This window comes from Rissa tridactyla, chromosome 2 (assembly GCF_028500815.1).
Source record: "Rissa tridactyla isolate bRisTri1 chromosome 2, bRisTri1.patW.cur.20221130, whole genome shotgun sequence".
In the NCBI taxonomy this organism is placed as follows: domain Eukaryota; kingdom Metazoa; phylum Chordata; class Aves; order Charadriiformes; family Laridae; genus Rissa; species Rissa tridactyla.
In genome coordinates this window covers 51,976,086-52,002,306 of record NC_071467.1, presented here as the reverse complement: position 1 = coordinate 52,002,306, position 26,221 = coordinate 51,976,086, and the positions used below count along the sequence as shown (strand labels likewise).

The 26,221-nt window shown below is 48.7% G+C and overlaps 1 protein-coding gene across 2 annotated transcripts; it reads left to right on the top strand.

The window, feature by feature from the left end:
• Window positions 1-1,963: 1,963 nt before the first annotated feature.
• GATA6 (GATA binding protein 6) lies at window positions 1,964-26,221 on the top strand. Of its 2 annotated transcripts, none has more exons than XM_054192873.1 (7): window positions 1,964-2,056; window positions 3,478-4,409; window positions 7,955-8,121; window positions 11,444-11,569; window positions 12,984-13,071; window positions 13,165-13,271; window positions 21,735-26,221. In XM_054192873.1, exons 2-7 carry the CDS (start codon window positions 3,497-3,499, stop codon window positions 21,900-21,902), a joined length of 1,569 nt encoding a protein of 522 aa, XP_054048848.1. In that variant the 5' UTR covers window positions 1,964-2,056; window positions 3,478-3,496; the 3' UTR covers window positions 21,903-26,221. The 2 variants fall into 2 exon arrangements, with proteins under 2 accessions (XP_054048848.1, XP_054048849.1); XM_054192874.1 differs by lacking the exon at window positions 1,964-2,056 and adding an exon at window positions 2,107-2,581.

Sequence of the window (26,221 nt, the reverse complement as noted above, 5' to 3'; positions counted from 1 at the left end):
GGTCTATCGGAGGAAATAAAATGAAACTTGTAGCCCGGCTATAACGTAAACAGGCTAATCAGCGGTGAAAAAACCCGAGGCGCCTGAAGTGTAAAACACAGGTCACTTTGGAGCCAGGGAAAGAGGCGCCTGCCAGGCCAGCGCGGCCGTTCTTCCTCCCAGCCATCCTCACCTCTCGGGCAGGCACCTCCCGGCCCGGGCAGGGGCTCTGCCGCCCACCCCGGGGGCACATGGGCACCCGCACTCTCCTCACAGCGAGCAAAGCCTGCCTTAGAATGCCCGTCCCTTGAAAAAAAACAGACCCAACACGGTATTTCTCGCACTATATCCACCCAGATCTCCCCTTAGACGTGTTTGCAATACCCTCGGGTTTAACTCGATAAGGAGCATTCAAAAGCCTTAAACGAAATGCGGGGTTTAAAGCCGGTAGGTCGGCGCTTTTCAGCGCAGAAATTTGCAGTGGCAGCACCCAAGCGTTGGGAAGAAGCGGCGTGGGCATTTTTCCCCGTGGCTTCCCCTGCTCTTGACGCGCTTTTGCAGGTAAAAAAAAACCACACGGGAAAATGTTTTACGTTGGAAGTTCGGGTCGGAAGGCACGCCGGTGCGCTTACAGACAACGATTCGCTGCCTTCGTTTGCAAAAGCTTGTTTTCTATTTAATATTGCACCAACTAAAATATATCTAAAAGTAAAAAGAAAAAGAAAATCACTTCAACCTGGCAGGGTGACCAAAAGAGAAATATTACTGACAATTGAGAAGAAAGAAGTATCGCCTTTAATTATACAATTTAATAGAGAAACGGTTTCTCGGGAAAGCGGCTATTTCCCGATCAAACCCCTGCCGCGCTACACTGCGAAAATTAACGAGCACAATAGAACTGCGAGGTCGCAATCAGTTCACCCACGCCGGCAGAGCGGGCGCCTCTAGCCGGAGTTTTACCGTACCCCCAGTATTCCAAATTCTTCACCTCCTCAGCACCTTGCCTGGAAAGACGGAGAGAAAAGCCGTGCCTACCCCAGGAGCGACAGCACCGCGCATCAGCAGCAGGTTTGGGCTCGGTTTCTGGCCGGAGGGCTCATGTCCGCCGGCTGCCGAGAGCCGGGCTCTGCTCTAGTCCAGCCCTTTGCCGCAGATGACTCTTTCTGTACAAACTGATGATGACAGATATCCAGCTGATAACCTCTGGTGAACGAAGTTATTTTAATTTCCAGTCACTTTCCTGCTAAGTACCATATCAGTTTGTACACAGCTGAGATAAGAGGGGATGGGGGGGGCAGGGGGTGGGGGGAGAAGAATAAGAAAGAAACGGAGGAAAAATGCCTACCGCCTGCTGCTGGGGTGGACACATCCCACAGCTCGCTTTGGCTTCACCTGACGGTTGGGGCAACTCAAGGAGGAGCCACATTTTTTCCCCTCGGATGGCTTTGATTTTAATAAGAAAAATACGGAGATTTAACACGGGGTGGTGGTGGGGGGAGGCGTTCATCTCGTTGCTTAGGGAGACAGCCAGGCACACATCCTGCGGCGAAAAAAAAAACTTATAAAAGGTGCATATTCACCCTAAAGAAGATATTATCGTGAGAGGGCGGGGGGAAGTGTGTATTATTTCTGGGTGTGAAAAAATAAAGAAAAGAAGAAAAATGTCACGGGCATCTGGGAGGGCGAGTCCCCCTCTGCTTTTTCGTGCTCCTCGAGCAGGGGGTCCTCTGCCGGCATCCCAAGGTGGCCCCCCCCTTCCCCTCTCCCCCGCCTTGCCCACCCCCCCCTCCCCCTGCGCCCGCTCCCGCCCCCGGCGCGGCCGCGCTGCGGGGCCGGCTGGCCGCGGGGACTGGCACCCCTGCGGAGCTCCCTGTTTGTTTAGGGCTCGCCGAGCCCAATCAGGGCCGGCTGCCTGCAGTTTTCCGGCAGGGCTGCGAGAGGCGCCTCCTCTCTCCTTTTTATACATCGGCCGCCGGGAGCAGCCGCCGGACTCGCCGCCGCCGCTCGCCCCCGCCGCACTGGATTTACCGCCCTCCGCGGCCCCGCGCCCCGGCCCCATGAGGGGCACCGGCAGCAGGTTTGGCCCCTTCGCTTCTCGTTTCCATCCTCCCCCACCCCCCGCCCCGATTTCCCTTTTTCTTCCCCGCTCTTCTGCTCCTGCCTCTCTGCCGCTCCGGGAGGCGAGCGGCGCGGCGGCGGCTGCGCCTGGCTGGGGGAGCCCGAGGGAGACTTTGTGGGCAAACATCCGACGCCTGGAGCCCTTATCTGCCGGAGCCTTATCTCCCAGTTATCTCGCAGGAGGGAGAGACGTATTTGGTGCCTATCTGCGAGGGGGCTCTGTGTGTGTGTGTGTCCTGTATTCCTGTGCCTATGGTTATCTGGAGAGCCCCGAGATGGGCTGAGAGCGGGGAGACTCGCCGCCCGCTTCTCTTGCTGTCACTTCTCTGCCTCCCCTTTCGCTTTCTGTCCCTTCTCCTAGGGCACCGCGGGCTCTGTGTCTGTCTGTCCGACCTCTCTCATGCTGGCAGCTCTGGGATGCGACCGGTCTCGGCGAGGGTGCCTGCGCCGCGGCTGGCTGCGAGATGGGTGCCATCCCCCAAAGGTGTGCTCGGTCTCGGGTGGGGTGGGGTGGCCAACCAGGGCTACCGGCTGGCACCGGTCCCTGCGGCAGCCACAGCCCGCCCGGCCCGGCCCTTTGCCGGGTCTCGCTCCCTGTCCCGGCGCCGCCGCGCACACGTCGTGGCCCGGCCCGTGCGCATCTCACGGCTCCCGGGTGCCTTTCCCTCCTCCTCCTCCTCCTCCTCCTCCTCCTCCTTTCCGTGACCTTGGGCTGGAAACAAGCAAACAAGCGAGGCGATGCGCGGAAAAGCTAACATCGCTCGCCGGAGAAGTAACCTTAAAGGGATCGCCTTACTAATTGTTTTCTCCGTGGAACCGAGTCAAATGACTCATTCATTGAAATAATCATAGTAACAACAGCAGCAGTAGACAAGGAAGGGGCTTTGTCACAGACCGGGAAAAATGCCCCTTTTCCCCCTTCGTCCTCCTCTCTCCCCTCTCCCTCTCGTCCACCTTCCCCCAGCCGTGCTTCATGTTCAGATCCGCAGCCCAAGATGCGGAGGGAGAGGGGAGCAGCCCGGGAGCAGCCCCGGGGGCGGCGCGGGGAGCGGGGCCAGAGCCCGCAGCCCTGTCCCCGCGGGACCGCGCTCCGCGGCCCCCGGCCCGTGTTGACCTGGGCTGCCTGATCCCATTCCGCCGGGGCGAGGGACAACAGCGTCGAGGCGACATGACTGATTAAGCGCTCAGAGGGTCCAGATAAGCCCTGATGAATCTCATTAAGGGAGGGAGACGGGCTGTCTTGTTTGCTAACTTTGTTATTATTATTTCTCTCTCCCCCCCCTCCCCCCCCGCTCTTTTGTGTCCTCCTTCCCCGCCCTACCCTGCGGACCCCCCCTCCACTCCTCCTTCTCCTCCTCCCCCTTCCCCATCCACACCCAGAGCCTAGAAGGGGACCTGGATGGCCGTGGCTGAAGGCGGCTGGTGCGCGGTGAGGCGGTGCGCTGCGGACGCCGGCGGTTCCTCCTGCCCCTTCGCGACCAGGGAGCCGGGCCCGTCTCCTCCTTCGCCTTCCTCCTCCTCCTCCTCCTCCGGCGGCTCCCAGGGCGAGCGCGGCTCCTCCAAGACTCCTCAGCCGGAGCCCGACGGCAGCCACCGGCCGGCCCCTCCGCCGCCCCTCGCCGCCGAGGGCAGGTCGCTGCTCGCCCCCTACGTGCACTTCGGGGCCCCCCACCCCTCCGGCCTGCCCAGCTGGGAGGACATCCTGCTCTTCGCGGATTTAGACCAAACCAACAAGCTGATCTGGTCCAGCCGCGGCTCCAAGCTGAGCGCCCTCGGCGCCGAGCAGCCCGAGGAGATGTACCAGACCCTGGCCATCTCGGCCGCCCAGGGCCCCACGCCTTACGACGGATCTCCGGGCGGCTTCATGCACTCCACGCCTAGCTCGCCCGTCTACGTGCCCACCACCCGCGTGGGCTCCATGCTGCCCACCCTGCCCTACCTGCAGGGCAGTGGGGCGGCCCAGCCCAGCCACCCGGGGGGCGGCCACGCCGTCTGGTCCCAGCCGGCGACGGAGAGCCCCTCGTACAGCACCGGCGGCGGCTCCCACCCCTCCGGCCGCTTCCCCTACTCCCCCAGCCCGCCCGTGGCCAACGGGGCCTCCCGGGAGCCCGGCGCCTACAGCAACAGCCTGGGCGCCAGGGACCAGTACAGCCCCCTGGCCCGGCCGCTCAACGGCTCCTACCCGGGGCCCTACACGTCCTACGTGGGGCCGCAGCTCACCCCCGCCTGGCCCACGGCGCCCTTCGAGAACTCCATGCTGCACTGCCTCCAGGGCCGGCCCGCCCCCATCCCCGTCCGGGCACCCAGCGCAGGTAGGACCCGCCGCCGGGGTGGGGGGGGGGCGTGGGCAGGGCAGGATGGGCAGGGGCTGCCCGCTGGCCGGGCGCCCGAGGGTGCCGGGGGGCGAGGAGGCGAGACGGCGGGGCTGCCCCGGGGTGCGGGGTTCGCTGGCGGGGCGGTACGGTGCCCTGCCGACGGCAGGACGGCGGCGCCGGGAAAGTGGCTTTTCTGGAGTGGAGGTGTCTCTCGTCGTTTGCGTTGAGTTGTTCGGGGGGGTGGGGGGAAACAACACACCCCAAAAAAAACAACGTTGTTTGAAGTATAGCACTCGGTGTTGCAAACCCGCCTTTCCCGAAACGAATCGCCCGGTGTAAAGCTCGCTTTTAAGTTTCCGTACATTTCTGCTTTCCCTAAATGCAATAATCTGGCCGCGAAATGGTGACAAATTCACTGCGAATTAACCTTTCTTGTAGCGTAGAGGAAAACTGCAGTGGTTCGCTTAACCCAATTTGGAATATTTCAGCTACAAACCACTTCACTGCTTCGTTAAACCAGAAAAGCAGCTAAGCAAAACCTCTGAGATGAACGAGAAACCCCTTTTATAAACTGCTGTTAAAATGTGGCACCTCCTGATGGGATTTTACTTTCACTTCCGAGGTGTCCCGTCTTTTTATTTATTTATATATTTATTTAAAATTTAGGAAATTCTCGGTACCATTAAATTAATTGTAGAAATCGAGGCTGAGCTGCGATGATTTAGAGCTAGAAAGATTAACGATTATTGCAGTCTCTTCAGCTTTAGAATACGTGTATGTATATACAAATACAGATGTATAGAGAGGGGTGTGTGTGGGTATGTGTGTGTATATGTGTATATTTATATATATATTTATGTATATTTATATATATTTATGTATATATGTGTATGTATACACACACGCGCACATACATTTGATCAGCATTTGCTTTAATCATAAACTACCCACCAGGTAGCTATATTTTATATACACTGTGATTTTCTCGTTCAGTGCAGTATTGCAGAAAATTACTTTTCATCTTTCTATAGGGGTGCACACAGCGCTCCTCCTGTCTCTCGTGATACCCGGTAGATTTAAGCATTCTAAGCCTCCCACATGTTTACTAGCATGACAGAGGGAAGAAGACTCAGTTGTAGTGGTGGTAGGAGAAGGGCAGAGCAAAGCCGAGAAGCCGCATCTTAGGGTGACACGAAAGTTGAGGTTTTTAACTCAATTTCCGAAAGTCGCAGTGTAAAACTAGATGATGGAGGAAAAAAATCCTGTTTGTTTTTGGATTTTTTTTTTTTTCGTGAGAGAGGTGGGGTTGGAGAATCTCAGGGAAGAGAGAGGAGAGGGGTGGGGAGAAAGGGCAGAGGAGAGAAGGAGAAGGGCACTGGAGGAGGCTGGGGCAGGAGTGCCGAGCCAGCCGGGGAGGGCCACGGCAGCTTCCCCTGCTCCGGGGGGTCTCTCGCCCACCCCTGAGTCTCTGGAGCCGCTCCCGCTGAGCCCCGGCACGGCTGGAAAGGCGCAGGCAGCGGAGGCAGCGCGGGCAGCCGCGGCGGCGCCTTCCTCGCGTTTCCCTGGACGGTGCCTCCGGTCCCCAGTGACGGGAACCGGAGGGGCAGGCAGGCAGGGGTTGGCCCTTTGGGGAGGGGAAGGAGGGAAGAATGGGTGCCGGGGGAGCCGCATCGCGCCGTAACGTGGGGCGAAGCAGCCCCGGAGCTCCCGGGACACGCGAGTTTTCTGCTCCCGCAGTACAAAATGCGTCAGCAAAGACGAAGCCACGCGTGCTCACGTTTGAAATAATCGTGCCAGCGGTCAGGAGCTACAAATTGCTGCCGCAGTGTATTTTTATAGCAAAACTTTAGACGGTTTGATACAGCTTTTTTAGCGTTACTCGTAGAGCTACTAAAACAATACCTAAAATTAAAATTTTAATTTTTCTTTCCTTGGAGATAAATATATTCCTCACGCACTCAGGGAAAAAAAATATTTTAAAATGCCCTAGAAATATTGTCACGGCAGAATTTCTTTCTGCAGGCACGAAGGCAGTGTTCTAAAGTAAATAGCTGAGACAAATAACTGTTTAACTTCCAGCGTCCTTGAAGCCTTAAGTATTTTCCTGATTACAGTCTTCAATGGCGCTTTGGGTGCAAAGATTAATAAATCTTAGCGATGTGCTAAGACCTACAAGCTGACAACGTAAGTTGAACTGTGCTCTCTGGACTCTGCCGTATGCCCGTTCCTGTTTAGCGCCTAATAATTTGCAAACGAAAGAAGGAGAGAAATGTATTTCGGTGGGTGCGGGCCAAAAGGCCGTTTCTTCCTCAGCTCAATGCCCGCCGTGTCATCGCAGCTCTGTCCCCAAAGCTGCCTGACATTTCCGAGCTCTCTTTCGCTTTCCAGAGCAAAGCTGCTAAGCGAAACGTAAAAGAATAACCCAATGATGAATTAAGGCAGGTAGCGGAGGGGATGGAAGGAGCAAAAAAAATCGATGCCGAAGCTGTGAGTCTGAAACAGACTTTCGCAGCCTTGACTCGAAAGCTGCTGCAGAAATCCAAACACCCCCTTGAAATTATTTCTGCACAACGTGGCACGGTGTTTGTAAAACCCGTATTTATTTTTTTTCCCCCCGAAATATGGGGAGGTTAGCCAGAACAAGAATTCGCAGGCGTGAAGGTGTTTGCTTTTATAGGTGGGTTCTCTTTATTTTTTTGCCGTGCATTTAGACCCTTTTTCCCCCCCAGTGTTCAGTAGCTATGGGAGCAGGAGGCAGAATACCGCATATTTTTCCATTTCCTCCGTTTCCTACCAACCAGCTCGAATTTGTCCAAATAGCCGTGGCGAAGTGGTCGCTCCCCGTCGCTGCCTTGGCACACCAGAGTCCCAAACGCAGTCTCTAAATGTGAAGTTTTTACTGGTTGCGACGCATTTAAAATGAGAGCCGGGGTAAAAACTCCTTGCCCAACCTCGACCCGGGGCCAATATTGGGCAAAACCACCGCTTCTTATATCCCGTCCCTGTCGTCCGGCTCCCAGGGTGGGCTCTGGAAGCGGGATATTCTGGCAGGCACTTAACTCCCCCGACCCCCTAAAAAACCAAGTGACCCCCCCCTCCTCCTCCCGTTGGGGACCACGACGGGGGTTTCACCCCTCGGGCGGACGCCGCGCCGCTCCAGCCAGATTTCCGAAGGGCCGAATCCCGACGGGAGTGCAGGGCTGTCGGGGGGTCGCCGCTCCGGCTGGCCGGTGCGCCGCAGCCCCGTCACGGGGAGAACCGCCTCCGCTCCGGTTTGTAAAGCAAAGGAGCCGGCAGCGAGTCTGGTACATTTAAAGACACTAAAAAGGGTAAAAAAAAAAAGCGAGGATTTTGCAAAACACCCCACCGCATGGCCGCGATCACTGCCGGGGAATTGCTTTTTCCGAGGGCTGAGCAGCGCCGGTTGCTCGCTCGCCCGGGGCCCGTCTCCCGGCGCGGCGGGGCCGGGGCAGCGCTCCGCGGGGCTCCGCGCCCGCCGGCCGCCCTGTCCCACCGCCTCTGCTCCTGTCCCCCTCTCCCAGAGCTGCTGGAGGACCTGTCCGAGAGCCGGGAGTGCGTCAACTGCGGCTCCATCCAGACCCCGCTGTGGAGGAGGGACGGCACTGGCAACTACCTGTGCAACGCCTGCGGGCTCTACACCAAAATGAACGGCCTCAGCCGGCCCCTCATCAAGCCCCAGAAGAGAGTGGTGAGTGGGGATGGAGGAGAGGGAGGGGGGCGAGAGGAGCTGCACCCCGAGGGACACCCAGTCAGGGCTAGCCAGGGGGAAAGCCGGGGCAAGGATGGGGGAGAGTGTTAGCCGGGTGATCCCCCTGGGTTGCAGAAGTGAAGAGGGTCTCCTGACCAGCTCTGCAGGCCAAAGGGGTCACGATGAGGGGCGACAGGGCTGGCAGCCCGCTGCGCACTGCGTCAGGCCCACTGCCGGGCCCGACGCTGGTGAAATTGCCCTCTGCACACCGGGCACAGCATGGCTTAGCTTTTTGAGTTGATGGACCCCGACGGTGAGGGGGCATCGTCAGCTTGGGAGAAATTCATGCTGCTGATGTTGGACGTTTCCAACAGAAAAAAAAATTAAAAAAAAAAAAAAATCAAGGTTGGAAAGTGTTTGTTCAGAGGGCTAGGAATTTCTCCAGACCTGCTTTGTTTGCTGAGAGCTCGATCCTTGGGAATGTAAGCAAGTTTTGTATATAATTCAAAGAAAACCAATTGTTTAAACAATGATAATAGCCTTTGTTTTGTTTTACTCCTAAGAAATGAGCGGCAATTTTTCTAAAAATATACTCCTAAAACTAGGGGGGGAAATAAATAGTACAAACCAGAACCCCTGTTTATAACTCAGGCTGGCACTGAATAGGCAAGGAGAAAATTTAACAAGCGGGAACTGCACATTATGTTTAGCAAATCTGGGTGGAGGTCAGCAGAGAGAAAGAATACGTTCTTCGGTAATGGCTGTTACCGAGCGAGCCACAATAAATCATGCCGGTATAATCCAAGCTGATGTTTGGACCCTTGTGTATGGAGACAGTGTATCAAACCCATCAGCCTTTCAAGCCCCTTTCAATCATGCCAGCTGCTTTGCTCCATGCCTGTTTTCCTAGCGTTAAAACACATCCCGTTCTTTATTTCACAACCGTTTGAATTTAATGCCCTTCTGAGGGGGGAACAAAAACCGAACACACAACAATCAGAGTCAGACAGTAAGCGCTCACGAACCAACCTCACCTCTGCTTAAAGACCTTTCTTTCAGCCAAATAATTCATTTAAATCTAAGGCAGAGGTTTACCGCTGCTGGCTGCCCATTTTTTCTAGGTGGTCGTCCACTAAATTTCATGACACAAGGTGTTATCTCATTACCAGGGATGAACGCAGTAGACGGGGTAGATCTGCCGCTTGTTTCAAGTGTCAGAGCTTGTCTGGCCATGGCACCCTGGTCCAATGCAGACTTCGAGTAGCTGATACCCAGCTCTGCCATTTTGGTGTTTCTTTTCTTTATTTTTTTTTTTTTCTGAAGGAGGGGTGGGGGTGAGGAGACTAAAACAGAGTCAAACCACAGCCCGATTTCAGTCTGACACCTCAGCGAAATAACTCCGAAATAGCTCTGCGTAACAATCCCTACAGAGTACCCTGGCCATAACTATAAATCAACCATGACTGTGTGTTCATACAGTTGGAAAAATGTAGGTGAGAAGGGAAAATGTTTTGAAAATGCTAAACATGTTTAGATTGCCCCAAAGTTTCTGATAAAATTCCTGTGGCAGAGAAGTCATTTTAGCTTCAAAATATGCCAGCCCCCCTCCCCCGTTTGTTTAGATACAGGAATGAGCAAAAGCTATTTAAATAAAATCTATGAAGATTTATACCTGTCTGCATACAAAAAAGAGAAAGATTTAACAGAGTGAAATGTCTGATGGTATTTTACTTGCAAAGAAAGAAAACAAAGCATGTGTGTTAAGACCGTTTTTTTTTAACCTGATCCAGGTAAAACTTGTATTGGATCGAGGAGTGCAATTTGGACACTGTGTGCATACGAATTTAATAACAGGGTCAAAAATTCTGTGTTCATGAGACCTGGATTTTTAAGATTAAAAAGTACATGTGTGTGTACTTCAGCCTATATTGCACTTGGCTGGCTTTTTTTTTTTTGCTGTGCAATTAATAGTGGATTACTGATTTGAAGTTACAAAATTCATATTTAATCTGGAGTTCTTTCTGAGCTGTGGTGTAAGACGACAGTTTACTGCTAAAGAAACTCAAACAGATGAAATTCAAGAAACTCGGTTATTACTCTGGAATATTCTTCATTCTCAAAACATTTTTATTGGTTTCCCAAGTGGCAGGCAGCTCTGCGGTATCAAAGGTGACTGAGTTACGTCTAACAGCCCAGCAGTAAATGATTCAAGAGGAAGGGCATTGTACCCTTAAGTTAGTAATTTCGGTTATGGGCGCTTTATAGTCAGAATAAGATTAATGCAATCCTCTAAAACTGACTTCTCCGTGTAAACTTGTTCGGCTGCCAGACGCAGAGTTAGGCACAGATTTTTTTATATTTTTTTTGACAATGCGATACTTTGAAAAAGACTAGATTTATGATGTAGCTGGAATTCTTTGCTTGTGATGAACGTAAAAGAGATCACTTGTTACAGGGACTTTTATAACCCATTCACCTTCATTTCACATGTTTATGAGGACTGCCTTCACTTATGATATACAGCCTGCAGCCATAAAGCTCTGGGTTATACGGTTATTTCTGATACAAGGTTGCTTCATCTTGGCTCCAAACTCCACAGAAGAGTGTCATAAATGGCTTGTTTGCAGTGGGGACCTTGTCGTCACCCACCAGCTTTTCTGCTGGGCGAGGGGAAGCTCTGTTCTGTAAAACACGCTCCTGAGGCACGGTGTTTTTCTTGCGCAGATAAAAATGGGCGGTGATAAAAAGATGTTTTTACAGAGATGCCACTGTTGTATGTGTTACCCTCCGGCACACAGGAAAGTTTGTTTTCCAGAGCCGTGGTGCCACAGAGGGATGGTGATTAGAGTGGCTGATTTTTCTGATGAGTCGGGAGTATCGGTGGCAGGTTCAGAGCTGCCTCTTTGCCCACCGCACAGGGGAGAGGGTGTTGGACCGGCTGGAGAGGCGGCACAGGAGTGATGTGCCCTCTCTTCAGATGGAAGGAGCTGTAATGGAGATGTTTTCTATCTTCCTGTTGGAGGAAGAGGCAGTGCCCACTGATCTGAACAGAGGTCCCCACGTCAGCGTCTCCCAAAATGTAAATTTTGCCTCTGCCGTGAATGCCCAGAGTTGCAGACCCGCAGTGCCTCTTCATGTCAGCTTTCCAGTCTCTGAAATGAGGATAATCTTGTTTTAAGTCTGTGGCATCACCGACGGATGCTATAAAAACCCCTCCTACTGTCCCCGCTGCATGTTTAAGTACTTTTTTAAACTGTGAAGGCATAAATCATTTTCTCCTGCCTGCCTGCTTACACCTGTGTTTGCCTACCCTTGCCTCTAGCCCTCGTCCCGGCGGCTGGGCTTGTCCTGTGCCAACTGCCACACCACGACCACCACCCTGTGGCGCAGGAACGCGGAGGGCGAGCCCGTCTGCAACGCTTGTGGCCTCTACATGAAGCTCCACGGGGTAAGCGGCCGCTTTGCTAGAGGGAGATTCCCCACCAGCTCTGATGTTCCTTTGGGGAAGGGGTGGTCCTCCTGCTGGTGGGCACCCAGCAGCTTCGAGGGGTGGCATTGGGCTTCCTCAAGTCGAGGCAATGTTTCTGTTGATGCTAATGGTCTTGACTCACAGTATCAATCGTGGAGTTAAAAAAGGATGAACGCATAAAAAATTGATAAAATGACTAAAAAATGCCTGGCATTAGAAAATGATTATACTGTTTTAGCCAGTTACAGTTTTGACAAGTTATGTGTTTGCCGTTGTAGGTCTTCTGACAGATTTGTATAAAGAAAACACCTCTGGATGAGTGGCAGAGGTCTTTTTGCTGCTGGGATTTAAACCAGCTCTTCACTAGGGAAAAAACCCCCCTATATCTTTAATAAGACAGCTTTTCATGGGCAGACAGCTATGCCAGCAAAACTTTAAATGTCATTTGAGCCTTTGCTAGGCAATAATAGAGGAAGAAAATAGCTCTATCCTGAACGTGATGGAGTATGTTTTGTGTGAGACTTGGAACCTGTTACGCCTCTGTGGATTAAGTTACATTCAAGCACAAATGTTTGAAGAGCGGGGGCATTAGGAGTGATTGGGACTTGGTCTAGTCATCAAGAAAAAAAGTAAATTATATCACAGGTTTAAACATTATAATGATAGTAAGCATATGCTTGAATTTTCTTTCCCCAAACTCATATTATTATTAAGTTAAAATATATTTTAAGCAAGTGTTTTCTGTATAATGATTACTGTTGTGATCACATAGAACCCAAAGCTGGTTTTTGAGCACATTTTCCCTATAAATATAAATTTGGATACTATAAAGCTGTATCATGGGCAGACTGCTTATAAGAACAAATACTAAGTTGGTTATGGCTGACGTTTCTGTCCTAAGACAATTACAGACGATGATCTGTTTTGCGTAGCTGGTCCGCAGGAAGAGAAGTATTTTTCCCCCCTCATATGCATTCTTGCTTTCCAGAATCAGCCACTGGAGATAATTCCTAACTGACTGGAACAAGGAATCGGGAATCAGATATACCCCATCCAATTTAATTTCATATGACCTACGGCCATATGACACTGTTTTCCCCTAAAAGTGTGCTATCTGTGGACTGATTGAGGTGATGGAAAAGCTGTTTAGTTTGCATCAAGAAAAAAGTCTTGCTGGTTTCTTTATTTGGCTAAAACTCTCCTTGAAGCAACCCTTTGCTCTGCCCAGATGAAATGCAAAGGTTTTTTTGGAATTTTTACTGTGACGCAGGAAAAATTGACTTGTTACACAAGCATTTTCAACATCAACATTTGATCTTGTACTGTATTTTAATTTTTGATATTAGAGTGTATACACAACTCTATGATTGGTGTGGAAATGTAATTTTTTCAGGTTCCCCGACCTCTTGCTATGAAAAAAGAAGGAATTCAGACCAGGAAGCGAAAACCTAAGAACATAAATAAGTCAAAGGCATGCTCTGGTAAATATAAAAAGATAAGACAGTTGAGCTGCAACAGTTTTTTTCCCCTGGCTGGAAAATATTTGGTTTTAATACCAGTTCCCGATCTTTCAGGTAACAGTACTACTGCGGTTCCTATGACTCCAACATCCACGTCTTCTACTAATTCAGATGACTGTCGAAAAACCGCTTCCCCCAGCACACAGACTGCAGCCTCCGGGGTAAGTTGTAAGCCGGTGTCCGTATCTGTAAGCAGGCTGATCACTGTGCAATGTTATCACAGCTTTTATCTTATCTAGCAGAACAATAATCTAAACAAACTTTCCAGTTTTGTTAGCTGATACTGGAACAAGATTTTCGGAGGATATTACATATAGCTGTAAACAGAACGACAAGCTGAAGTACTTAACAAACCTCTTAATTAAGATCTATATAATTTTTATGATTAAATTAACCACAGCTTAACTCCAGACATTTTGTTTTGAAATGTTCAGGTTCTTCCATTTCAAAGGTTTTCTTTTGGGGCAAAGACAATAAATCATGCCCAATTGTTTCTTTCAAGAAATAATCAGGCATGTACCTCTTCTTTTCTGAAACGATCTGATAAGAATTTTTAATTCAAGGCGCTGCTGCTCTCACGTTCTCCAAAAGCTGTTTAACATATATATGTATGCATTTTTACGCATAATCCCAAATGACTGGTAAACCCCGGCAAAACGTTACCCTGCTGTATGAAGGCAAACATAAAGGCTTTTGCTTTAAACTAAGATGTGCACTTAAACCCCGGACCAGACCCAACTGAAACCAGGCTGGGGTGCCCTGCCGATCGTATTCCGTAGGGGATCAGACCTCTCCTTGCAGAGGCCTCTTCAGGGGACAGATGCTCAGCATCTGGCAGCACCGAGCCCCAGAGGAGCCCCAGAGGAGCCCCAGAGGAGTGCTGATCATCCCCTGCTTTAGTTTTGATCCTTATTTTACATCATGTACTCAAACCATCTCAAACTTCCTTTCTTCACTTAGTTAGCATGTGTGATAACAAATACTACTGCTAAAGTTGTGAAGCTTAATGTAGATTAATTTCTAGCCCCTTGGCTATACATATCCATATCCACACTCACTCCTCGGGCCTTCTGTATCCTTTAATCTGCCACATCATTTCTTTGAAAAGCTTTCCTAATGTGGCTTTCTCTACTCCTTTATTAATAAAAAGAAGACATTGTTTATAATAACTATTTTTCAATATGTCTCGGCGTTCCCACATTCAAATTCCTTACAATAGTTTAATTCCTGACGTACAAAGTTTCATTGTACAAAAGGAGGAAAAAAAAAACATTTTTAGCAAATGTGATTGTTCAGGACTGACAGGGCCACCCAGTTTCAGAGGCACTGGGTTTTGGGTTCGGATGCTGCCAGACAAGGATATTGCTAAAAGGGCTTGTCTTTGACATGAGAAAACCCTGTCAGTCCAATAAAACAAACAGATCACGTCAAAAAAAGGGAAACACTAACCAAAAAGTGAACTGTTGCTGGGTTTCAGGCTCCCTCCAGTGAACTACTATGCGCTACTTTAGGCTGTCCCCCTAATATTTTCCAAGGGAAAAATGCGGCCAAATTTTCCTTAAGTTCCCCATTACATTGCCTTAAGCAGCGCTACCGATCCTGAGGAATGTCATGAGATTTATATGATGGACAGCATTAGAAGCAGAGGCCCAGCTGAGGCCGAGACAGCAGTGTAGGCCGCAGGCAGCGGCCTCCTCCGGGGGCCTCCTCCCCCCTCCTCCGGGGAAGGAGAGGCCATATAGACGAGACCCCCTTTCCCCTACGCTGTTGCCTTCTTGGCTGCCTGAAGCCTGCCTTCCTCTCCCTAGGAGAGCATATCAAACCTCTTATTAATAATCTTTGCGTTATAATTTTAAAAGTTCCATTTGTAATATAATTTTGCCAGGTGGAGTTGTGTGGGTACCAGAGGAGCGGAAGGTGGGGGCACGATTTGTCAGCCAAAAGGCTAGTTGAGAGCTGTTACCTACTAAGGGCAACTCCCAAGGACCCTGAGGCTGCTCTTAATTACATGTCGGCATCCCTCAGTGCCAGGATTTCAGCTCTCCCTGATTTTTCTTTAGTAGATCAGGCTGGGAGAGGACACGTGCATGAGGACTGGGGAAATCTATCCCCTTATATCCAGCAAGCAGCATGGTAACATCTGCACAGCCTTTTCCCCACCATGATTCGATCAGATGTGCGCTGCATATGCACTTGCAAACTACCCCTCGTGAAAAATTTCAATGAAAGGAAGCGATGGAAGGAGGCTGTGAAACGTGCTGAAGTGTGGAGGTTGCAGCAGCGGCCAGGTGTATGGGTGTCCCCCTGACTCCCCCATACCCTACACGAACGGCTAGTGATCTCCCACCCCTGCACCCCAGCCCCAAATGTACGTAAATGAGGACGGGATTTGCAGGGGAGTTGTTGTCAGGACATGTCGTGGGTATGGCCGCATCCTTCCCGTGGGCTCCTGCTTTTGCCCGAGCATCAGCAGCTCAGTGGAGTGAGGACCAGGGAGACTGGAGGCTGAAAGCAGAAAGCAGTGGCTGCTAAGATTTGCTCCTGTTGCCCCAGACGTCATTTGGGAACTGGGTCGCCAGCTTACCAAGGAAGCGAAATCATTGCTTGTGGGCCTAAATCCCATGGGAGGGGCTGAGTGCTCATAAGGGCCATTGAAGTTATCGGGAATGAAGGGATGTTAGTATTTTAGAGCAAGGCAGCCTGTAATCTGGTCACATGCCGAAGCAAAGATACTCTACTAGACTTCTATTTTCCATGATTTCTTTTTTTCATTTGAATTGACACATCGATAGCCTGAAGGTTTCTATTTATTCTTAGAACATGCAATGGCTTTACACAAGGAGAATAAATTTATCCTCCAGGCTGTGTCAGGAGGGAGAAAACCCTCAGATGGATGAATCCAGGCTCTGTAATCTTTGGTCACTTTAACAAGAACGGAGTTGATTCCTGCCAGTGGCGCTGGTGACACTGCTGAAACATGGGCACCTGCTGGAAGAGCGAACCTGGCTCATTTCCTGCGTGTTACACAACCAGCATGGCAACTTGTTTTTTGTTTTGCTCTGTTTTTACTTCTCCAGCCCTTATTCTGTGAAGAGGGGAAAAATGCCAAATTGACATTAGGCAGAGAAATCTGATGACGTTTTAGAAACTGTTGTCTGAAATTCACAGCAATGTTGTTGCTAAATGAAACAGAGAAAATGAATTCCTCTACTGGTACAAAAGCAATTTATTATGCCTTTTATGGGAGGCTGCCAAAAGACTTCCCAGCTATGTAGAAATCTAATGGAAATGAAATTCAGCAGAATTCATTTGTGTCAGTAATATTCACTTTTTGCCCTACCTTTCTTTATCTCTTTTAAAGTAAAATAAAGATGGGAGGGCAGAAAAAGCAAAGGGCAGCAATTACTCTTGGAAATGTCTTTGAGACTATCCATTTCATGAAGGCAATCTTATATGATGCCAATTTTGAGACAAATTAGCGAGAACCTTAAATGTTGATTTTATGTTCTAGCTGAAGTTTAAACATTTAAAAGATATGATTAATGAATTGCTGTGGGTGCAAAGTTGATTTCAAACATCCCAAAATGCAGAAGTGTTTGGATCGGAGATATTTCGCTGTCCCATTGTAAAGAGGCTATTTGCCAAATTCACATCTGGATCTAGGATTTAGGCCTATTTCTGTTTTCCTAAGCAGTATAAGTACTGGGTGTCCTGTGTTACTCATATGGAGAAGGTCCAGCTGCATGATATATGAAGTTGCCTTACATCCCCATAAAAAGCAGATTTGAAGGTTTCAGACAGCCTGCATCTGCATCTATACCTGCTCTCCCTTTGATGCTGCTGAAACTGTACAGAGAAAAGCTACGTGGAATAATTTGCTAAACGAAGGGCACGGTCTGTAGTGCACACCCATCCATTTCCATGCCGGGGCTCCAACTAGTGTGATTACCAGAAGGACTTTATTCCCTTATTAGGATAAAAGGCAGTATGAAAACTGCTGTAAAATCTGCTTTTTATGGCAGGACATGGTGGCTCCATGAGCCAGGGCTGATGTCAGTAAAGGCTCGGCAGCACCAGGGCAGCTCTTCTTTCAGAAGAACTTTGCCTCCAGTTTGGAGCTTTCTCAGAAGGACAGTAATCACACACCATAGAAAAACTTAGGACAGTTGTCTTCCAGGTAAAACTAGCGCTTGCTTCCCTTGGAGATTTAATATGAGAAGCGGTTCAGGCCCGTCTCTTCAGTGTTGCAGGCTGCAAAGTGGAAGACCTGACTGGAATGGCCTCAGCAGGTGGTGAGCTAGCAGGAATTGCAGTTCTAACTGTCCCCAAAACGTGAATCAACCTGGACTGAATTCACTGAATAGCTTCCTCTGCATTTGCTTTGTTTTGTTTTCAGAAGAGGTTTCACGAGATGGTTAGAGGTGTTTTTCGTTGCTCCTTTTTAGGTGCTCCTATTTAAGTTTTGCTGCTTTTTATGTTGTAAAGTTGAAAGACTGAGGCTCCTCCAGACTATCTGATGATAAGATTTCCATCGGTACAGAATAATTCTGTAGCCGTCAGGACAGAGTTTCTATGAGAAGGGGAGAAAGGCTCACCAGCACAGTTGGTAGGACTTTCACCTGGAAAATGGGAACACAGTGCCTCAGTCCTGGTATGAGTAAATATTTATCTAAACCAGGTGGAAAAAGATCAACAGGAGGCATGAGAAACATGGCAACCTAAAATACCAAATAGTCCGGTAGTCAGGGCATTATGTTGGAAGATCTGATGTTTCAGCTTAAATCCTCTCTTGGTCTCCTACCTCTTCTGAGTTAGTCCTCACTCCTGGACAAAACAGGATACTGCTTCTTCTCTCCACTCAGCTTCATAAATTCAGTCATTCATTTACTTTGTTCCATGTACGTGTATCCAAAAGAAAGCATTTAATTCTATATCAAACAGAACAAGGCAATCCAACTTTTTTGTGTCAGCAAGAAAAAACAAGGAAAAAGGGTATTTTTGGTTCTATCCACAACTTCTATATGCATATGGACACATACATTTTGCTTGGTTTTGTTTTATTGCCAAAGCAATAAAGCCAATTACTCATACAGCCCTCGACAGCAGAGGGGTCATCAGCTTTCCCAAGCAACACTGGAAGTTGCCTCCCTTAGGAAATTAATGAAGTATTAACCACAGATTTATGTCATTATAATACAAAGGAGAGGTTAGAAGATACGTAAACTTATACATCTGCAATATAAACAAAAGAATCAATTTGACTAGCAAGAAATGACAACTTTACGTAGAAAGAGGGTCACTAAATCAGGAAAAAAAAAAAAAGAAAGTGCTCTTGATGGGGATGGCAGTTATTGCAGGGGGGCTGAGGCTGGGAAATTAAGGACTTCACTGCAATTTACCACAACACGTTACATGCAAAGTAAGTTTTTGCAAGTGTGTTTTGGCTGACTAGGGTTATCATTTAAGTGTAGCAAAACTAAACTATGCTAACCGAAGAGGAAGAGAGTGTTGGCTGAGAACTCAGCTTGCTACAGACCTAGTGGGATGTCCAGAATTCGTGGAGCATTTTGAACCTGCGAAGTGGTTGGAGCAAAGGTCTATCTGATAGAGCAAAGGTCTACATCAAGGCCGCTCGCCACCCCCTCCAGCTGTTAGCACAACTCCTTACCCGGAGCTTTTGCCTCTTGGCTGCGGAGGTGTGTGGGGAAGCTGGGGGGGGTGGTGTGTCCATCCCCTCTTCCCTCTCTCCGTGGTGGACAGATGGAGCAGGAAAGAATGGGTGGAAGAAAGCAGGAGTCCTGCAGCCAGAGATACCAGTGCTGTTCCCCAAGCGTCCCCCAGCCTGGCCAACAGCACAGGCTGACCAGCCTGGTTTCGATCTGTGCCAGCTTTAGTGGGGGTGAATTTGGCTCCAGGGTGCTGACGGCAGGTTTGGGTACAATTTAGGTGTCTAAGTCCCTCTGCAGCTCTGGTTGAGGTCTCCTTGTGAGCATGGTGAGCAGGTTCTCTATGAAAGGACCACCTCCAATCCAGACAGCCTGCCTGGGAGCTGCCCCCTGACCAGCTCCTGCCGGTTTGGGTAAAAAGAAGAGCCTTTGCAGATACAAACACAACCTTCCTCTGTTTCTTTGGGAGGCAAGCTCTTCCCAATAGTCTTCATCATTTTTTCCTCAGGAAGCTGAGCTTCACAATTGATTATCTATCCTGTTATCAGATTTCAGCAATAAAAATGAATCCATTACCTTTTTATTGATAGAGCCAGCCAGGGTGAATTAGAAGAGCTCATTGACTTCAGCAGCACTGTTCAACTTATTTATTCCAGCTGACAAACGTCCTGTAATAACTAAGCGTAGCTTCTGTCATCTTTCATCCCTTAAAGCTGGAGAAGTAAGAGCAGAGGTAGGCAGGCTCAGGAGCAGGGCTGTGATTCAGCTGCAGCCTTTTCATGAGCTAAAATTTGTTTTCCATCTCTCACTTTGGGAGCTGCCCGAGCTGCCTGAATTTGTCATGACATTACCGGGGTGGGGTTTCCAGGCCTGGCGGTCCTGCCCAGGTCCTGCCCGCCCTGGCTTAATAGAGCCAGGATCCGGCCTTGGTCAGGCAGGGACGGGCAGTCTTCAAACAGGACGTGCCTCCACGTCCTCCCTTCTGGGGTGCCCGAGGGAGGGGTAGCTGATAACCCCACATGGAAACTGCAGGTCCCCACGCCCCACCTTTGTAGGTAGGGCTGAATCAGGAAAAGGGTGAATTACACTTTCCGAGCCCAGAAAAAACAGGTAGTGATAAGATATTTGCCTACCGGAACAACAGCGGCAAATATGGGCAAACGGGAACCTTTCAAAACAGCTAGTATTTTTAGCTCAGGTTGAGCAAACACTGCTCAACCCTAATATAAACCGTTCTTCCACGGTGGGGAGTCTCAAGCTGTTAAAATGATGTCTTTTGTGCTAACAGGAGTCTATTTATGTATTAGAAGTAAAAAAAGCCTTTTGGAAAAACTAGTCTGATGCAAGACCAAAACCGGACCCAAAGGTTAGCGTGAAACCTGCCTCACTGAATTTTCCAAGCATAGTCACAGGGAAAGAGGATACGGAGGTTCGTTGTCACTGATTGGCAATTGTGTATTTGAGAGGGCTATAAAATGTATTTCTTAGGATTAGAGCTATTTTTCCTGTTTTTTGGGGGCAAGCAGTTGTTTCTTCCATTTCTGGGTAGTCACTGATGGAGCAGGGTCCTGGTTGATGACTGGGTGGAAGAATAGCAGCAATCGACCATTTTAATAAAAGCTAAAGAAAATACTGGAGTCCGGGTTACTTCAGATGAAAGTGACCACTGATAATGAGCATCTCTTTCAGAAAGTGAGGTTTTCCCTGGGTTAACCACGGCAACAAGAACCCTGCACAGCACCATTTGGAAATTACCTTTGGATAAATGAAGCCTTGCTTTTCCTATGTCAGGACTGCTAGCTTGGCATGGCTCCAGGAGAGCCAAGAGCTCTACTCTTGTAAAATGATTAAATACGTATACTTTTCACTTAAACAGCAGGCAGGAAGCTTCTGCAGTCACAGTTGTGGATAGTCGTCTTTTTTTTTTTTTTTTTTTCTTTTAAAGAATCTCATCCGAAGACTATCCATTAACAAGTAAATTAAGGTTTTAAAGTTGACATATCCAAGAGTTAATTTTGCATGAAGTCAGCTCTTAAACATTTCCTTTATCAGGTGAAAATGTTGCCCCTTCTCTGTCTGGCACTGCAAATTTTTCCTCTTTGGCGGATCTGCTCAGCCTCATGGAAAAAATGATTGTTTCTTTGTCTTTGTAACTCTCCATTTCTCTGTTAAAATAAATGGACTGGTTCCAGTGCAGTTCAGAGGTTCATCTTCGTGCCTACCAGGGCTCCCCTGTGTGTTGTCTTGTGCGTGTAGATGGTGGAACAAAAAGGCTCCTGCTTCAAAGGCATACTGTTTCTCCACTTGAGATGAAAGGAGCATCTCCTTTAGTGGCCAGTCTTACATGGGTGAAGTGGTTGTGGCTAGCGTTTTCAAGGGTGAGGAATGATTTTAGGCATTTCAAGGTCTGTGGGAGCCAAATAAGGGTCTGTGGGAGTCACATAAGGCTGATTTCCAGGAGGTGCTCTGCACCCGCTGCTGGAGAACTGGAATGTATCGGGCTTCTCCAACCCAATAGGTGGGTGGGAAGCAAAACTATATACAAAGCAAAACTATAGATGCCACCACTCCCGGGTCACATTTTTGGTGTTGGCATCTGTGTCCCTTCAGTAGGGGGCAGTGGGACACATGCACATTACCTTCTTCATCATGGTTTGATTTCCAGATTTTTCTGCATGTCCTTGTGCTTTCTTTCCCACCTTGCTGTGAAAATAACTGCGTGCTGTTCTCCAAATGCGGTTGTCACCCGTGCCAGACCTCGCCAGCGCAGTAAAGTCACTGTTTCACAAAGGGGAGAATGAGCGGGCTGACCCTGAGAGATTTTTTCAGTTTCATGATTTTAAGGCACGGGGTGAGCAGAGGGCAAACCCCAAGCCCGCTGTGCTCCGACCTGCACTTGGGTGCGTGCAAAGCCCACCCACTCAATTAAATCTCTTTTTCCTTTCCCCCCACCTCCAGGCGAGCTCGTCAGTGATGTCTGGCCCAGGAGAGAGCACCAGTCCTGAAAGCAGCAACCTTAAGTATTCAGGTCAAGACGGGCTGTACACAGGAGTCAGCCTGACCTCTACAGCCGAAGTGACGGCATCCGTGAGACAGGATCCCTGGTGTGCCCTGGCTCTGGCGTGACCTGGCATGAGGGAAGCTGGATCCCGGCGCTGCGCAGCAGCCCCAAGACGTTCGCGCACGGTTTCTTCTGCGGAGCAGTCATGGTGGCAGTGAGAGTGCTGGCAAAGACCACTCCTCTGAAATTGTTTCTGTGCCTTGGTGGCAGAGGTGATTTTCAGCCTCCGAAAGAGGCTCTGCCGAAGCATCCAGTTCCTCATCTATGCAAGAAAAATATAGAGAAAGCAAATATCCACTGGGGATATAGCTAATGCAGCCTTACACTCTCAAAAAAAAAAAAAAAAGAAAAAAAAAAAAAGAAGAGATAAACCTAGACCTATTGATAGATTCCAGAAATACGTCCTTGACTTACCCAGCAGCACTGCCTTTCTGATTGTATAGTTATTTTCACTCTCTCATTGCCTCCTCCCCCAAGAAATTGGTGGAACTCGTCAGTGTTGGGGAGGGAGTACCAAAGGCTTTAATTACTAGAGGTAGCGAGATACTTTGTAACGAGCATCAGAAGTGCATACTGCTTGAGTCGACGCCAGTCTCTCACACCGAACATTTGATGTCTTCGCCCCGTCAGTTGTCTCCTCCTGCGCCCTCTGTCTCCAGTGTGCCTTGCTCTGCTCTTCAGAGACCAGCTATGCCCCTGGAAGAAATCACAACATTTGGTACAAGTCTCACAAGGTCCAGCTTGTTAAGGAGATTTTGGGTTGGTCGTTTTTTTTTGGGTTTAAAATATTTACTCACTTTGCAAGACTGCGATATAACTTTTAAAGTACACTGTGACTGAGGTTTATGAAAGTTCGTATTTTCTGGCTGAACTGTATAGAGTCAGTCAAAATTTGTAAACAGGGTAGCAATCAGATATTTTTCTTCCATATATACAATAATTTTTTTAAAGAAGTGCAATTTGCGTTGCAGCAATCAGTGTTAAATCATTTGCATAAGATTTAACAATGGTTTTTATACGAATGAATGAATGTAAACATTTTAACTTAATGGTACGTAAATAATTTAAAAGAAAAACTTAACTAGGCATCCTTAGGCTTTTTAGCGCAACAAAACCCCATCCACTTTCTGTATTTCTAGTTGTTAAAGCAAGAGTTTCAAAGAACAAGCCTTCTCTCAGGAAAATTGCCCTAGCCGTTCGCTTGGAAGTGTTGTACAAAAATACAAATGCATCCCCAGGCTTTTTTGGCCATTGAATAAGTATGTGCTGGAAAGAAACAAATCGCAATGAAATTTTACTACCTAACTGATACATATGTAAATACTCCATAAGATATTCAGGCATCTTGAAAATGTAGGATGCAATCTGTATAGTGTGACTGACGCATAGTTAGGTTGGTTTCCATTGGTTTTTAAGTGGGATGTCATTTGGAAAGTTGTTTCATCAGAGCTTTACAAATAAAAGGGTATCATTTTGGGATATTTTTTTTTTCCTGTACACTGTGCCTTCTCCTTTGTCTCCAACGCAATTGTTAAGCTACATTAAAAGCTATAGAAATGTACCTGATACGGGCAGCGTGTCTGATGGCTGCAAGGAAGGTCTCCAGCTGAAGTGCCTGCTGTGGCTAAGCTGCTAAGTCTGCATTGTGTGTGGCTTTTCTGCAGCTCCCCTCACTATGCCTTCTGATGATACGTTAAACTAGGGCCTCCACCTACCAACACAAGCCCCTCACGGGCACGTGGGAGGTTTTTCTGATGAAAGTCTGGGGAACTGATCCCGTGCCTTGTGAGGACTGTCGTGGTTTTGCTTGGCCTTCACACCATGGCTAAAGGGTCTCACCCTGGTCCCCTGTGTGTGCAAATATCTGCCTGTCACGCACTGCAGATGTAACTGCATAAGACCAACTGGGTGGCAGAGCCATTGTGTGGCTGCTGACATCCTCCGGTGGCCAAAGGTGAAGGGCAGCAAAAACTGAAGGTTCTGCAACAGAAAAGAGAAGACGTCGAATTTTAGCTACTCAGGGGAATGAAAAACCTTTCACTGGCTCTAAGGAGTGGTCCTCTGCATTGCTTGGCTGACCGGAGCAAGACAACGCCGCACGTGATTTCCAGCTATGTCGGTATTACTACTGGACCGGGAAGCTGGGATGCCCAATCTCCATACCCAGAGATCAGAGGAGTGGCTGCGAGACATGTCTTCACCTTTTTCACCCAGAATTTCATTTGGGGTGAATTGGGATAGCTCCTTGGCCTCCAGTGAGGCTGTGCTGATTTGCACCAGCTGAGAACCTGGTTTTCCAACCCAGGCAGTCAAGGTCACCTTCTTGCCCTGGGGTTGTCATGAGGACCACGGGATGAATGCTGCAGCACAGCCCTCAGAGGGGAACAGCTTCTAGCAAAAAGGGGTCAGGTCAAGCATCACCTGGGGTTTGGGCTTCTCAGGAGTGGGGACGTGCTCACCTTTCCTGGTGGGGCCATGACGCCAGCCTTGGTGCTGGGCCACAACACGTCCTTGCTCCCCAGGGTTTGATGCGGCGGGGTACCCCAGCCCTTCTAGCCTTGGGGCCAAGTGGGCTTGGGTCTCATGATTTACAAAAATAAATCCCTGTCTAAGTGGAGTGAGTCATGCAGAGAAGCACTGTGTTTAAAAAGCAAAAGGTGTGCAGAAGAGTGTGAATATCTTTCCTTTTGAAGCATTAGTTGGCTAACATGCCCTTTTCAGTGATATTCCAGTGTTGACACTTAGATGGCTAAAAAAGCTGTTGCTAACTGGTGTTGAAGAGTCTTCAGCCTTAGCTGGGGTCAGCATTCTTTTTTTTTCCTTTTTTTTGGCCAGGGGCGAAGTTTAGTGTGTTACTTCTGAAAAGCCTAGTGCAAAACTCACTGCCAGGTATGTCAGAGCCGTGTTGCTCAGAGCTGTCACAAAATAGGAGGTTTAGACCAGTGTGTCCCAGTTTGGGGCTGCTGACCCAGCAGAAAAAGTCAGACAGCTGCTGATGCTCTTGCCAGCAGCTTGGGGAAGGCACAACATAAGAGAGCTCCCAGGAGGCCCTGGTCCCTTCTCAGCACCAACCTAACCCAGGGTCTGGCTTAGGGTGGTTCCTGCAGATAAGAAGTCTAGCAGGGGACATAAAAGGATGCCCTATGTGAAAAGACTCCTCTTGGATCTGAGGCTGAAAATGCTTTTTTAGGTGATATCAGGAAAAAAAAAAAGGAAAAAAAGAAAAAAATATTTCATAGGGAAGCTGTTTCCCGTTATTTCTTATCAGCAAAAACATCAAGAATGAAATACTTTGCCCCCTTGGACCAGAAGCAGGGCTAAATCAGGTTTTTATCCCTCTGCAAGAGGCAGAGGGGATGCAATACCATGTTGCCTTAGTATATAGATGCTGAGGAGCTCAAAGCCAGGTTCTGTGTTATGATTTTACATAGAAAAAGATAGTAAGAACAGTATCTCCCTACTCACCAAAACTGCTTTCCAAGTGTACCGATTGCTGGAGTGGCTACTGCCTGACAAAATAAAGATATCCCTTTTTTAAATTTTTTTTTTTTTTTTTAATTTTGCCTTTTAGTCCTGATGAGCCGGCACAGCTCTGGGTGTATGAGCTGGACTTTGCTCTGGCTCATACATCATCAGTAGCACTGATACTGATGGACGGCCTGGCCAGATGCTTTCCTTACTTATCCCTGTTTCTTTTCAGTGACAGCCCCTGGGATGGGCTGAGAAAGAACAAAGAAAGAGTTACACCATGGAACTCAGTTACTACTGAGGCTGAACGAGCCAGACTGACCCCAGTGAGGCTCTCTAGTTCCAGAATGAAGCTTTAGAACTGACATTTGGGGGAAAAAAAACCCCATATGGTTACTTGTCACTTTAACACCTTTTATTTGGAAACAGCCAAAATTAAATAGCCAATCATAGAATCATAGAACCATAGGGTTGGAAGGGACCTCTGGAGATCGTCTAGTCCAAGCCCCCTGCCAGAGCAGGGTCACCTCGAGCAGGTTGCACAGGAACGGGTCCAGGTGGGTTTTGAATGTCCCCAGAGATGGAGACTCCACCACCTCTCTGGGCAGCCTGTGCCAGTGCTCTGCCACCCTCAAAGTAAAGAAGTTCCTTCTCACGTTTAGGTGGAACTTCCCATGCTCAAGTTTGTGCCCGTTACCTCTTGTCCTGTCGCTGGGCACCACTGAAAAGAGCCTGGCCCCATCCTCCTGACACCCACCCTTTAAGTATTTATAAGCGTTGATAAGGTCCCCCCTCAGCCATCTTTTTCAGGCTCCCCCACCAAGCAATAATTTTCATATTCAAAAGTTCATATTTGTTTGGGTGGCCCGTCAAGAGCAGACTGCTCCTGGCCATGCGTGTCACCCTGTGCTCCAGC

What these genes read in the sequence shown, in the direction of transcription:
- GATA6 (XM_054192873.1), top strand. Translation starts at nt 3,497, where the DNA reads ATGGCCGTGGCTGAAGGCGGCTGGTGCGCGGTGAGGCGGTGCGCTGCG. An exon ending in CGTCCGGGCACCCAGCGCAG is followed by an intron (nt 4,410 to 7,954) that starts GTAGGACCCGCC and finishes CCCCTCTCCCAG; the next exon opens with AGCTGCTGGAGGACCTGTCC. An exon ending in TCTACATGAAGCTCCACGGG is followed by an intron (nt 11,570 to 12,983) that starts GTAAGCGGCCGC and finishes TAATTTTTTCAG; the next exon opens with GTTCCCCGACCTCTTGCTAT.